Source organism: Mercenaria mercenaria, chromosome 12 (assembly GCF_021730395.1).
Source record: "Mercenaria mercenaria strain notata chromosome 12, MADL_Memer_1, whole genome shotgun sequence".
NCBI classification, from domain to species: domain Eukaryota; kingdom Metazoa; phylum Mollusca; class Bivalvia; order Venerida; family Veneridae; genus Mercenaria; species Mercenaria mercenaria.
In genome coordinates this window covers 12,834,572-12,847,084 of record NC_069372.1, presented here as the reverse complement: position 1 = coordinate 12,847,084, position 12,513 = coordinate 12,834,572, and the positions used below count along the sequence as shown (strand labels likewise).

Sequence of the window (12,513 nt, the reverse complement as noted above, 5' to 3'; positions counted from 1 at the left end):
ACTGCAATGATAACTCTTGTAAGGTTTGGTGTAAATCTGCACAATGGTGTAAGAGAAGTTCCCAAATATCATAAAAGTTAACTAATAATTGGCCTAACTCACCTGAAAATCACTAAACCAGAACATGTCAATAATATGCAAAACTAGACTTGGCACTGATCACTCCTGTAGGATCGGATGGAAATTAGCCCTATTATGTAAGAAAAGTGCCAAAACGTCATACAATTCTATCAATAAAGGGCCATAACTCTGCTGAAAATCACCAAACCAAACCTTGCTGATGGTATTCACAACTAGGCTTGGCAATGATCTTTTTTTATGAATTTTATTGTAATTCCTCCAGGTGGTGTCAAGGTTACTAAGTTGCGGGTCAAGGTAGAATATGACAAATCAAGGGCCATAACTCCAATGAAAATCATTGAACTAGAACATGTCTATAGATTATGCATATTGAAGTTTGGCACTGATCACTCCTGCAAGGTTTCGTAGAAATCCGTCGAATGATATAAAGAGGTGACCAAAATATCATAAATATTGATGAATAAAGAGCCATCACTCCACTGAAAATCACTTAACCTGAAAATGCCGATGACATGCACAACTAGGCTTGGCCATGATCGCTCTTGGTTAGTTTGGTGTAAATAGGCATGTTGCTTTTGGAGGAGCTACAAGAACAAACTTTGAGACATGAAGAGGTACAGATGTTATTATAGTACAGTTACTAAAGCTATGTGGCTACAGTTTTTGTTCTCTTTATTGTTCTTTTTTACCAAATAAGCAAGTTTTATCCACATAGACGAATGTAATAACTGTTATCTGCTGTTCACCTAACCACAAAACTATCTTGCTGTATGTGCAGACAGACTGACAGAAACCACTAAATCCATATTTCAATATGTTTTTGAGAGAAATGTAGCTTAACTGTAGTACATAATATTGTAAAGCCTACTTTAGATACACCCTTTTACTCACAGTACTCCATGGCAGAGGACAAAATGTTAACAGATAGCAGTGAATAGTGATGTTAGTTTTCTCAACAGTGCGTTTCAATTTTAATTTCCTTGTCACATATTTTATTACCGGAAATTTGTTAATGCTTACTAGGGTTACTTTGGAGGGGCATAACGTCTGTGAAAAGGCACGGACAGACTAGAATTTTTCAAAATCGTTCATAATGATGTTTCCTTTCATGTGTGAGGCAATAATATCTAATTCTTTTAAATAATCAGTCAGGGGTGTAACTGTTTCAAGTTATGTAACCTATTTCAGTTACTTTTTCCAGCATTTTATAACCTGTATGAGTTATAAAATATAGATAACCCAGGTAAGTTATTCATAAAAAGCCTTTTTGCTGCTCTCACAAATTGACCATCAAAGTGTAATTAGTAGCAAACTGTGGTTAATCAAATTCTCTTTTAGTCTGATCATGGCCTGATGAGCATAATGGGATGTTAAGAGTTTTATAGCTTTAAAACCATTTGCGTAAGACTTTATCAGCCTTGCGTAAAATTTTTTACTGCATAGCTGGAAAGATAAAAGACCAAGGATTCAGGAAATTATTGCATTAGTCACATTCAAAATAAGGATTTGGCACAGGAGGGCTTTGTAATATTTTATGATAACTGAAACAAGTTATGAAAGTAAACGCAATAACTCAAATGGGTAATAAAATGTGATAACTTGAAACAGTTACACCCCTGACTGATAATGTCACTTCCAACTGCTATTTGCATTGATCTTTTGTTCCTGACACTTTGTCCTGATATAAAAAATGAAGTCTATCTTAATTCTGCAATGAAATGGGCAGGACTGATCCCTTAGTTTATTTTAACATACATTTTCTCATAATAAAATATGTGAAAGGAGAATTAAAAGCTATACACCGCTAATATTTAACTTTTATACTCAACCACAGACTGAAATACTGTGTGCCACAGTAGAGAACTGCTCTTTAACCTTTAGCCTGCTGGCGGCAAGTGATTCTGCCTTTGCGACCAGTGCAGACCAAGATCAGCCTGCACATCCATGCAGTCTGATCATGGTCTGCACTGTTCGCTATTCAGTCAGTAAATTTTCAGTGAACATCCCTCTGAATAATAAGTGGTACTGCTCAAATTGAATGATGGACCAGTCCATTTCAGAAATTCAGCAGGGTAAAGGTTAAGTTAATGCACTCCTCTTCTTAAAATTTCTACTGTCATGATCATGCTTTCGTGACAAAAACATGTTCAGGATAGACTGCAGGCTTAAGGTAGTGGGATCCTAATGGACTGTTCTCCAGATTCTCTATATCATAACATTTTTAAAATCTATATGCAAATACAGGATTGTATGTGAAATATTAAAAGAATTTCACCAACAGTTACGGAAATATAGCGATTTCATTTGCCCACCCCCTATTACTGAAAGTCGGTTAAATTGTACCAGGGGTGCATTTGCAAAAATGACTATTTTTTAATGAATTTTCACCCTTTTTATTTATTATATGATTTCATTTCATTCACAATACATATATCTAATGAAACAAGTGCATATTAAAAGCTCAAACTATAGTAAACAGATATTTTGAAGCTAAACGGCATGGTTACCCAAGAAAAATCACACAAATTTTCACAAATAATCAAAAATACATGTTTTTTTAATTAAAAAAAATCAGCTATTTAATACTAGTCAATTAAGGTAACCTCTTCTATTTTTTAGTTAAATATTATTTCAAACAAAATATACAAAGAAAAAAATGTTTTACCATCTGTAATTTAAGAAATATAATTTTGCATATGGCTACCCCACAAACAAGATTTTCACAAAAAAATGACGAAATACACAATGTCTCAAATATGGTCAAACTATGTTTAAGGAAAGCAACATTTTCTACATGCAACTATATATACTAACTGTTTAAGTTATAAAAAGACAGTTAAGATATCAAAATATTTAAAAATCTTCATTTCCTGTTGACATTGTAAGAGATCCTGGTCATCAGTGTCTTTGAAAAATTAGTGTGAATTTTGCCTATTAGAACTTCATAAAGAAGTTGTGTTTCAATGATACTGCAACAAGTTACATTCTTTGGACTGAATTGAACATTATGTCTTGTAAATTACATGTTTCTGATAAAATAGAGAAAGTCCTGACTGAAAACAAAAAACGAAATATTTTTTCCACAGCTGGAAAAATACTGAGCCAACTTCAGGCAAGTACAATGAATTTTGACCTCTTCTAAAGACAGAAAAATTCCTGAGTTTAGTACATGCATAATTATATATAATTATTTCACTGATAATCAGTGCAGATTAGAATTTCCTGTCTAAATGAAATGGTTACCTGTTTAGGGGTAACGAGGCTCTGCCGAGTTAACACATATACAGTTACCCGAGAGCCGGATATTCCTATCAACATCGACAACCAGTGATAGAATTTTTTCTTGCATACCATATTCAAATAATAATAATAAAAAAAAATGAATCAAATGACTTTCTTTTTAGAACTAGTTCTGTATAGTAGCTAGTTCTGTATAGTAGTGTATTCATACAAAGTAAGTGAAACCAACATCCATAAACAGGAAAGACATCACAACATTTCGAAGACAAGTAACAAGATCTAGTTCCAGTTTTATTTTATCAGTTTCTGCCTAACTTTCTGTATTTTTTGATAAAACAGTGTTTCTTGAATTGAGAAATATACATCAATCATAGCACAACAGTCGTCTGACACCCCGAGGTGCAGGATAGAATTTCCATCACCAGCAAAAATACCGGAAATCTTGGTCTTGTATGCAAGAAAATTACATATTTGGCAGCATATGTTTGTTTTCCATAAAAGACTAAATCTTGGTTTTTATACACCAAGTAAAAATCATAATCAAAATGCAAATACTTCACAAATATACTAATCAGCATGTCATCAATGATGATTCAATTAATGTACTTTCTGAATCACAGATTATTCATACAAGTACCTATGTCTATGAAGGTACATTTGATGAAAAATACTGACAAAACTTGGGAACAGTTTCCTCCAGAACTTTTTTTGAGTTTGTTACTCTCGGTAAGCCATCACAGTTTACAGCTGTAAATGTATTTCTAAGTCCATCTTCACCTGAGTGCCTAAATATAACTTTCAGATGTTCAACACTCAAACCAGAGCCAGCAATGTTTTCTGCTGTAGGACGTTTGCATATCCCCTTGCTTATTAATGGATCAAAGGAGCGCAGATTTTTCGATTTTTCACAATTGAACAGTAAAGAATTTTTCACAGCCACAGGAGAAAAACTGAAGTTTAGGAGATCAGACACTTCTCATAGTTTTAGAAGATGTCCAAGAGCCTCAACATCAGCCTCTGCATTGTGGGCATTGTATGTCATACCAAGATGTTGTCGTGCAAGGTCTTCCTGTTTTAATGACTCTCCAGGGTACTTCTTTCTAAACACAGACAAACTATCGACAAAGCCAAATACTGATTTGAAAAAGACATCTGTGGTTTTGGTTTTCTGTACAGCTGTCATGAGAATTGGAAAGTCAAATCTCCTTCCGTTATGAGCAATGAGAAACACATTGGAAAACTGGTCAAGCCACCTGCACAGCTTCTCAATGGCAGACTGAATATGAATAGACTCTACCAGATTTCCATTCACAACTATATCGCCGTTGTCATCAACACATATTCCAGTTACCCTTTGGGCTTCAGATGTAACTGCCATCTTTGGTTTTGTGTAAACTGCAAACTGGACACCAGACTTTACCTCCACTGCTGCCAGCTGTGTGATGTGCGGCATAACAGAACCACGTACTGAAGCAAACAATGTGAATGATCAGTACAGAAAACTTGAAGAATTAATTTATCGAGGAGATTTGTTTGGTACAGTGTAAGATCCGAATTTTTCAGTGAGTGAACACCAGACGCAATATTTGCACAGTAGTGTAACCGCAAGATTTAATGTACACCAGTGAAATATTTCTTATCTTGCATGTAAAACAAAAAGTTTTCTTTTTTCTGTTTAAAATTGTCTTTCCAGTGATAGAAAATATTGTGATAAACAAAAAGAAGGTATATGTATTTGTTAGAGTATTGCAATACTGACCAGCAGACTGAATTTAGAATAATATTGACAAGAAAGAGAAAGTGCTGTATCTGTTTAAAATTTTTGTTCTTACTCAGGTCTGTAGTTTCCAGGTCTATGGCTATGATTGTAGGTTGTCCAATTTCAACTTTCACGGGTTTGAAATTGCCACGCGGGACAGCATCTGGAAGTTTCTCAATATCAACACTGGAGGAATGGCCAACTTCTGCAATGCACAATATAATTTCAACAAAAACCTTAACCACAATATTTAGATCTACAATGCAGCATTTTAAAAAAGTCTAAGACTCATGTACGAATTTTACTTTTTTGGAGCACATGCTATCTGGTATTGCAACAGACAATGAATAACTTGTCGAACTTGGTTATCACATAATACTCTTACATGCACATAGACAGGGATTCAAACCCAGGTCGCCTCTTTGAGAAGTAATTACACAGTATGATACAAGCAAACATATTTCAGTTATTTTACCAAGATAAAAAACTTACCAGATTGATATGAAACACCTTCTAAGGCTTCAAGAGCTCCCTGGTTAATCGAACGCTCCTGTTTCAGAACAAGTCTGCGCCTTTTAACTGAGAATTTGATAAATGGAAGTTGTTGTTGGCGTTGCTGCTTCTGTAGACGTCGCTTGAGACATTTATCTGCGTACTTTATGGTATGACTTCCAGGTGACAATCCAAGGTTCATATTGGTCTGAAAATTTAAATACATATATGTGTTTTCTTTTCCATGGTTTATATCTTTACTAGTGCATTATAATAATACAGTAATGTATAATGTAATTGGAAAGCTAGGTGATTGCTTAATTTAAACCTATAAAAGCCTTTATAAACAAGGGCTGGCTGTAAGACAACAGGCTCAACTTTTCTCAGTGCTCGACTTTGATCTTTGCCAATAACCGACGCGAGTTCAACAGCTCTAGTTTTTCTTCGAAAAGCAGAGCAAACAATGTAATCTTGTTATCACTTATATTAAAAGTATTAATATCATGAGCAAGTAATAAACAAGAAAAATATCAACATACCATAACATCTGTAGAACTGCAACCAAAGTGGCCTAGTACCGAAGATCAACTGTGTAACAGTAAACGAACAGCAGTCAACTGTTGAACAGAAACAATGTAAACTTTGAACAAGCTAAAAAAAACAATTCTTCAGTTGTCGTGAAATATAATAAACTGGTTTTATCACATGTTTGACGTCGCGGGAGTGTAATGAAGCGATTAAATAAAAATGATAATACACTAGTGTAATAAAGCTTTGACGTTGACGTCATTTATAGTAAAAGTGACGTCGGTCAAACTGTTTTGTTTATATAGTAAAAGAAAGTCGATTTTTTTATGTTTCGATAAGAAAGGTTAACATGTGATAAAAAGAATATTACATTTGTGACTTTCCATATTGAATTTATTAAACGAGTTGAATAAAATTGATAAAATGCTCGGCAGAGCCCCGCATTTTATAACTTTATTCAACTGGTATAATAAATTCAATATGAAAAGACACTTGTGTAATATCCTCTATTTATAAACTAATCAGTTCATGTAACATTCTGGTCATTTAAGTGGAAGAGTGAAATAAAACTTTAACAAAAACTGAAAAATTATGAACAATAACAACAGAACTAAATCAAAACAATAATAAAGTCTTAACAGTTTATATTTTGGAATTACCTCTGGTATATAGTGTCTACCGTCATTAATATAAGAGGCTGTGGCATGCACTCTGTAGTCAAGGGATTTAGAATGTCCATAGTGGTGTGATTTGGGTGCTCGGAGGCTGACTTCTTTGTTGGCATGCTCACACTGCTGACTGGATCCTAAATCAGCATATTGCCGTGCATTTGCTACCAATGGGTCAAATATTTGCTGAAGTTTTTCACGAAGAGTGTCATCCTTCAGTGATCTTTTGTACGGTAGACTTTTGTGTATATACACTTCACCAGGCTTTCGTTTGAATACACAAAACCTCTCATTGCACAATGAATGATCTCCAAACTGGTGGGGAATTAGAGCCTTCAAATTCTCACGTAAAGCCTCACTATCACCCTGATTTCTGGCAAATGCATATTTCAAGCATTTCTCTATATGAATAATAACAGTCTTACTTAACTTAACATCCTTTTGATTGTGTAAGGCATATAAACGTTTGCCTACATTTTTTACCACATGATTTCTATCGTACCTTTTTTTCATGTCTATGTTCATGTTGTTTTTTAATCTAGCTATCAGGGTGTTATCACCATCGCCTTCAATGTACTCGACTGGCGTTCCTTCTGCTGCAAGTTCTGCTACCCCCCTCTCTCCACTGACACTCTCCATCAAACGGGCACTTCCAGTATGATTTCGTACACACTTGTGAGGTCTAACAGGCTGACCGGGCTTATTTCGTCTCCACCAGTTACATGTACCACATGTCCTATGACTTATAACAGACTTCACAACTTTCTTTCCATACTTTGCCTTGCTCATAAAGAACGTGTGTGCTGTGGGGAAAGAGAAGCATTTCATAATTTAGTTAATTAAGACAATTCAGTAAAATTTAAGACTTTCAGTTACACCAAAAAAAACAACAACAACAATTTCTGGTGTTATTTAAAATTAATAAACAACACCTTACCACAAGATCTAAATAATACTTATTTACGTATCAGAAACAATTTCTTAATATTACAATGTTGCAATACTTACAGGTTAAACTATCAAAGCCTTTTTTTTGCCAAGCAGTATCGACAGCACAACTCATCCCCTTTCTGGTCTTGCAAGGGAATTTCTTAACCAAACATCTTCTGCTTGAAGAGCCTGTATCTTGGATATGGTGTTTCTTTGTCTTTTTTCTGACAGACTGTGGTATGCCATTTGTTTCTGGAGTTCTAAAGGAAAAGGTTCAGTATAAAATAACATAAAAATTACTGCATCGTGTCTATGGATGTTACAATTTCTCTTTGTAGCAACTTGCAAATTTCCAGTCACAGGGCCGTAAGTGTGTCTGTGTGTGTGGGGGGGGGGGGGGGGGGGGCACCAGGGAGCTGACCCCTAACAATCTAACCAATTATGGTAATTATCAAAGGAATTTTTTGACAGTGAGTGTATTCATTTAATCTGGGTCTGTTATAAATCGACTGATTTTAAAAATGTGTGTGCCCCCAATCTGAAAATGCTTCCTATAGTCCTGGGTCATTTGGAATCTTCACAGCTTCTACTGGTGGAGAATGACCAGACATTAATTACCAAGCTAGAAAGGCAAATAATCATCTTTAATTTTTTACACAAAATAGATATAGTCAATGACAATAAATTGTTTTAAAATTCACACAAATACTATATGATATTTAAATCTGTTCACCTGAAGGGATCGTCTGTAACAGGTCTATAGCTCTGAATGTTGTCAGCTGGACCATCATTTCCTTCTTCAGTATCAGACTCAACATCAGTCCAATCTGAATCCCCCTCAACAACTGATGTATCTTGTAACAGTCGACTTGAAAAAAAAAAAACACAAATGTTTCCTCAAATTCAAATTTTATATGTTTTGCACAGTTTGTACAACTTCAGACAATAATATTACAACTGAAGTCTAGATGCCTATGGGCAACATGTCGAGCCTACCTTTTGACCCATAACTGTAACCTTGACCTCTGAAATATAAACCTAGGGTTTGCACATGACACTGTCTCATTGAGTTAAACATTCATGCCTTCCTCATTGAATGTCAAAATTATCCATCTGACCTCAACAAAGATTTACCTTTGAGATACTAGAACCTGGGCTGTGTGCATGACACTGTCTCACTGAGGTTAACATTCACATCAAATATAAACAAGATTGCATCATGCATGCCAAAGTTATGGTCCGGACAAAGAAATCGGATGGACGGACACACATACACCGAACAGCCATTTAGACAACTATGTACTCATTTCCACAAGCGGGCTTAACCAAAAAGGGCAAAAGTGATTCTAGTAATGTCCTCAAGTTTAAACTTGGGCATGTGGCATAAAATTTAGATGCAACAAGTTATAGTGTAAAACTGTGATATCTAGATTTTTTTCTTTACTTTAGTACTTTGTGTAAAGTCACACTCACCGAAGGTTTGGTGATTCATCTGGTAGTGGACAAACCCCAAGATCATCCAATAACATCCCTTCCATTGATTTCCGGGCCTCATATGATTCTTGATGTGCAATGTCTCTGTAATTAATTGAAAAAATATTCCAAGTATGTAATCAATGAGGCAGAAAATCTTTATAACATTTTAGTCACTAATAATACTACAAACTGGGAAAATTTGCCCCTACAGACTGCGCTCCGATTAAATTAGCATGTAAAGTTAATATCACATGTCAGTGATGGTGAAATGAATATTCTTAATTTGAGAACAATTTTATTTCTTCTTTAAAAAGCCGATTTTGCAAGTTAAATCTCAGGTTGACATTTCATTCACTGTATCACATTCATTGGCATTTCATATTTATATGATAATCTGCACTTACTCAATTTCTTTCTCAAATGCTTGGAGAGCAGCTTGGTTTGTAGAATGCACAGAATGTGCCTCTATGGCCTCGCCTGCACGTTCCTCCATTTTCTTCAGATTCCTGTTACATATAGGCTTGACATTTAGAGTGGATAATAAATTGTTGACACGGACTGGGCCGCCCAAACTGTCAATCATAGCTGAAAATAAACAATAAAAAATATTGCAAATTTATTCCACAAAACTAGAACATGACTGCAGGCATAAAACAGCAATCAAAATGAATAAGGACATGCACTGTTATTGCCTATGTGTCTAGTTATTGTACTTTAATTACAAACAATACTTGACTTATTGAAGTAGTAAATTTTATCAACACAGTGAAGATAAGCTTGAATTAAGGTCACACTAGCAATTATCATACACACAGGTAACATTAAGTAATATCATATCTCAATAACAAGACTTTTATTAGCTTTAAACTGGACTATATACTAGTACCTTTTTTGACAGGACTCCTAGTCACTACCAATTATGTATGATTTTTATATTTATAAATGCAATGTTGAGGTTACATTGCCCTACATGTAGCAATCAAGAAATGAGCCGTGCCATGAGAAAACCAACATAGTGGGTTTGCGACTAGCATGGATCCAGAACAGCCTGCGCATCCGTGCAGTCTGGTCAGGATCCATGCTGTTCGCTTTCAAAGACTATTGTCATAATTAGAGAAACCATTAGCGACCAGCATGGATCCTGACCAGATTGGCGGATACGCTGGCTGGTCTGGATTCATGCTGGTCGCAAACCCACTATGTTGCTTTTCTCATGGCACGGCTCAAATACTCCTGACATGTCTGACCTCTTGTTTTAGTTACATATCAGTTGAAGCTTATACTAAACATCAAAACAGCATGTATCATCATTCATCATGCTTCTGTTGCATAACAGCGGCCCAAAAGGTGTAGCTGATTTTGGTGGTTGGCCTATAGTATAGGTTTAATGACATTTATAAAAGACATACTGGAATCGAAAAACACAAGCCACATTATGTTGCGGTAACAACAGTCTCATTCGGTGATAATGTATGCACGTGCAAAGCGTACTGGTTCAGCACTGGTCTTGTTAGCAAGGGTTTTATGCTACAGTCCAGGATGGCTAAACATTTTTCACCAATGAAACAAGACATACTGCTCCCAGCTATTCGAAATGTTTCAAAAGAACGAATGACCTCTTTAAGTTTATTATTTAAAACAGCCAGGCTGCGTGCACTTCATCTGTCGCAAGGAATTTACAGTGTGCATACAAAATATATTAGCTTCTATCGTAGGGCATAGCAAGTGTCGGGATGAAATGGGGTCCTGGGTGTGAGTGGTAGAACCAAAACATTTATCTATCTCTTTATACTGCCTTACACCTCTCACGAGTATTATGGGCAAGTGCTTTAAACATGTTAATGCTATTGATTATTTATTATCTAAAACATACCTGTACCAAGTTTAGTATTGACATCAAAACATGGCATTCCATTTGTTTTCATCCGGTGTACTTTGCCATATGCCACTCTGTTGACGAAGTTGCAGTCAGGATTCTGGCAAACCACATATAAATATCCACCAAGCCCCTTTTGCAACTCACCAACCACGTTATAAGCTGTCAACGGCACAGGTCCTAACTTACAAGAGCGACAGTACTTTAAATTGTTCAACAAAATGTCAAGTTCAATCAAACGTCTGCCTTCCCTCCAGCCATCACGGCTAACACTAGCGCCAAGTTCAAAGTGAAAGTTGCTGCAATTTGTAGCTGTGCAGTCACTACCGTTACATAACCCAGTATTTGTGTAATTATGCTCATTAATTATTCGCTTGGATACTTCATTTCTCCTCTTTTTCTCACCAAATTTGCGGTATCTTCCTCGCTCGTCTCGATATTTCATGTTTTCACTTTCATAAGGAATTCCATGTATGAAGTCATTCGATGGGAAATCCCGCTATCGATCCATGAAATATTTTCCAAAAATGGAATTTTTTTATGTTTAAGCATTATTTGACAGCTTTTTACCGATATAAATAATGAATTTTATACGCCTTTTGCAAAAACAACGTTTAATTTCGAAATTATATTTATATTCCGAGTCATGCCGTCCATAGACGAAAGGTTCCGATCACGCCACGAAAAATAACGACATCGCCCGATTACTGCCGATTCCATTAGGCTCCCGCTACCTTAAGATTAGTCCCATTGCATGACTAGTTACCTCCCCTGACTTTCTGTCCACAGTCACAATCAGTGTAATCAAGGTACTTTAATCTTTCAGACATGACTACAAGCAAAATTATGATTTAATGGTGAAAAGAAAAATATTTCTGAATAGCAAATTCATTCTTGTGCTTGTATTGTGTAATAAATACGTGATATATGTCATGTCATGAGCGCTTCACAGTACCTGAAGAAAGTCAGTGATTTCTTGTGTATATATCTGCAGGCGCGTAGCGAGGCATCTGGAATTGGGGCGACATGAGATACTGTGGGTGAGACGGGGTGGGTATGGGAGGGGTGTCCCCTCGCAGGTTGTGGGAAAATTTGTGTTTAAGTACTTTCTCATACACTTGTTTCACATTGTACAACCTCTTTTATTGATTTTTGACACTTGGCGATTGTGTTAACTGACACTACACATGTCCCAGGTAACGCCCTATGGCCTCTCTCCAGTTTTGCATGAGCGTAGAAAGTTGATGAGAAAATCTGAACATTTGCAATATATTTGCAACACCGTCTTGCCGTTACTGGCCGAATTATTGGGGGGGGGGGGGGGGCGACTGCCACCCCAGTCGCGACGCTTCTGATCTGTGCTTCCGAGACATCTACCCTTACCTATTATCTGGACTAGCTTAAGATACGAAACAGTTATCCGAAAATGTGACTATTCAAAATGTAGCACACTTCCGTGTTCC

General features: G+C 36.1%; 3 protein-coding genes across 4 annotated transcripts in view; all 3 read right to left on the bottom strand.

Annotated features, from left to right (window-relative positions):
* LOC123534494 (uncharacterized) overlaps positions 1 to 12,513 on the bottom strand; it is a 29,658-nt gene that overhangs the window by 16,983 nt on the left and 162 nt on the right. The gene's annotated exons all lie outside the window — the stretch shown is intronic.
* On the bottom strand, positions 3,600 to 5,775 carry LOC123538288 (uncharacterized). Its single transcript, XM_053519242.1, has 3 exons — positions 5,573 to 5,775; positions 5,154 to 5,285; positions 3,600 to 4,788 (listed from the first exon to the last, which is right to left on the bottom strand). The coding sequence occupies exons 1-3, from the start codon at positions 5,772 to 5,774 to the stop codon at positions 4,298 to 4,300; spliced, it is 825 nt and encodes a 274-aa protein (XP_053375217.1). The 5' UTR covers position 5,775; the 3' UTR covers positions 3,600 to 4,297.
* LOC123538273 (uncharacterized) lies at positions 5,672 to 11,551 on the bottom strand. 2 transcript variants are annotated; one of them, XM_045322241.2, is made up of 8 exons: positions 11,048 to 11,551; positions 9,579 to 9,759; positions 9,172 to 9,276; positions 8,432 to 8,566; positions 7,777 to 7,958; positions 6,760 to 7,571; positions 6,112 to 6,189; positions 5,672 to 5,780 (listed from the first exon to the last, which is right to left on the bottom strand). In XM_045322241.2, exons 1-7 carry the CDS (start codon positions 11,493 to 11,495, stop codon positions 6,157 to 6,159), a joined length of 1,896 nt encoding a protein of 631 aa, XP_045178176.1. In that variant the 5' UTR covers positions 11,496 to 11,551; the 3' UTR covers positions 5,672 to 5,780; positions 6,112 to 6,156. The 2 variants fall into 2 exon arrangements, 1 of the variants encoding a protein (XP_045178176.1); XR_008366378.1 differs by having other exon boundaries at positions 5,723 to 5,780; positions 7,271 to 7,571; positions 11,048 to 11,536.

Bases quoted from the DNA above. Each gene is read 5' to 3' on its own strand.
- LOC123538273 (XM_045322241.2), bottom strand. From the start codon at position 11,495: ATGAAATATCGAGACGAGCGAGGAAGATACCGCAAATTTGGTGAGAAA. The intron at 9,277-9,578 runs GTAAGTGCAGAT...AATTAATTACAG, and splicing joins GCATTTGAGAAAGAAATTGA to AGACATTGCACATCAAGAAT. The intron at 8,567-9,171 runs GTGAGTGTGACT...TTTTTTTTCAAG, and splicing joins GATGAATCACCAAACCTTCG to TCGACTGTTACAAGATACAT.
- LOC123538288 (XM_053519242.1), bottom strand. From the start codon at position 5,774: ATGAACCTTGGATTGTCACCTGGAAGTCATACCATAAAGTACGCAGAT. The intron at 5,286-5,572 runs GTAAGTTTTTTA...TGTGCATTGCAG, and splicing joins AGGTGTTTCATATCAATCTG to AAGTTGGCCATTCCTCCAGT. The intron at 4,789-5,153 runs GTAAGAACAAAA...TGTTTGCTTCAG, and splicing joins CCTGGAAACTACAGACCTGA to TACGTGGTTCTGTTATGCCG.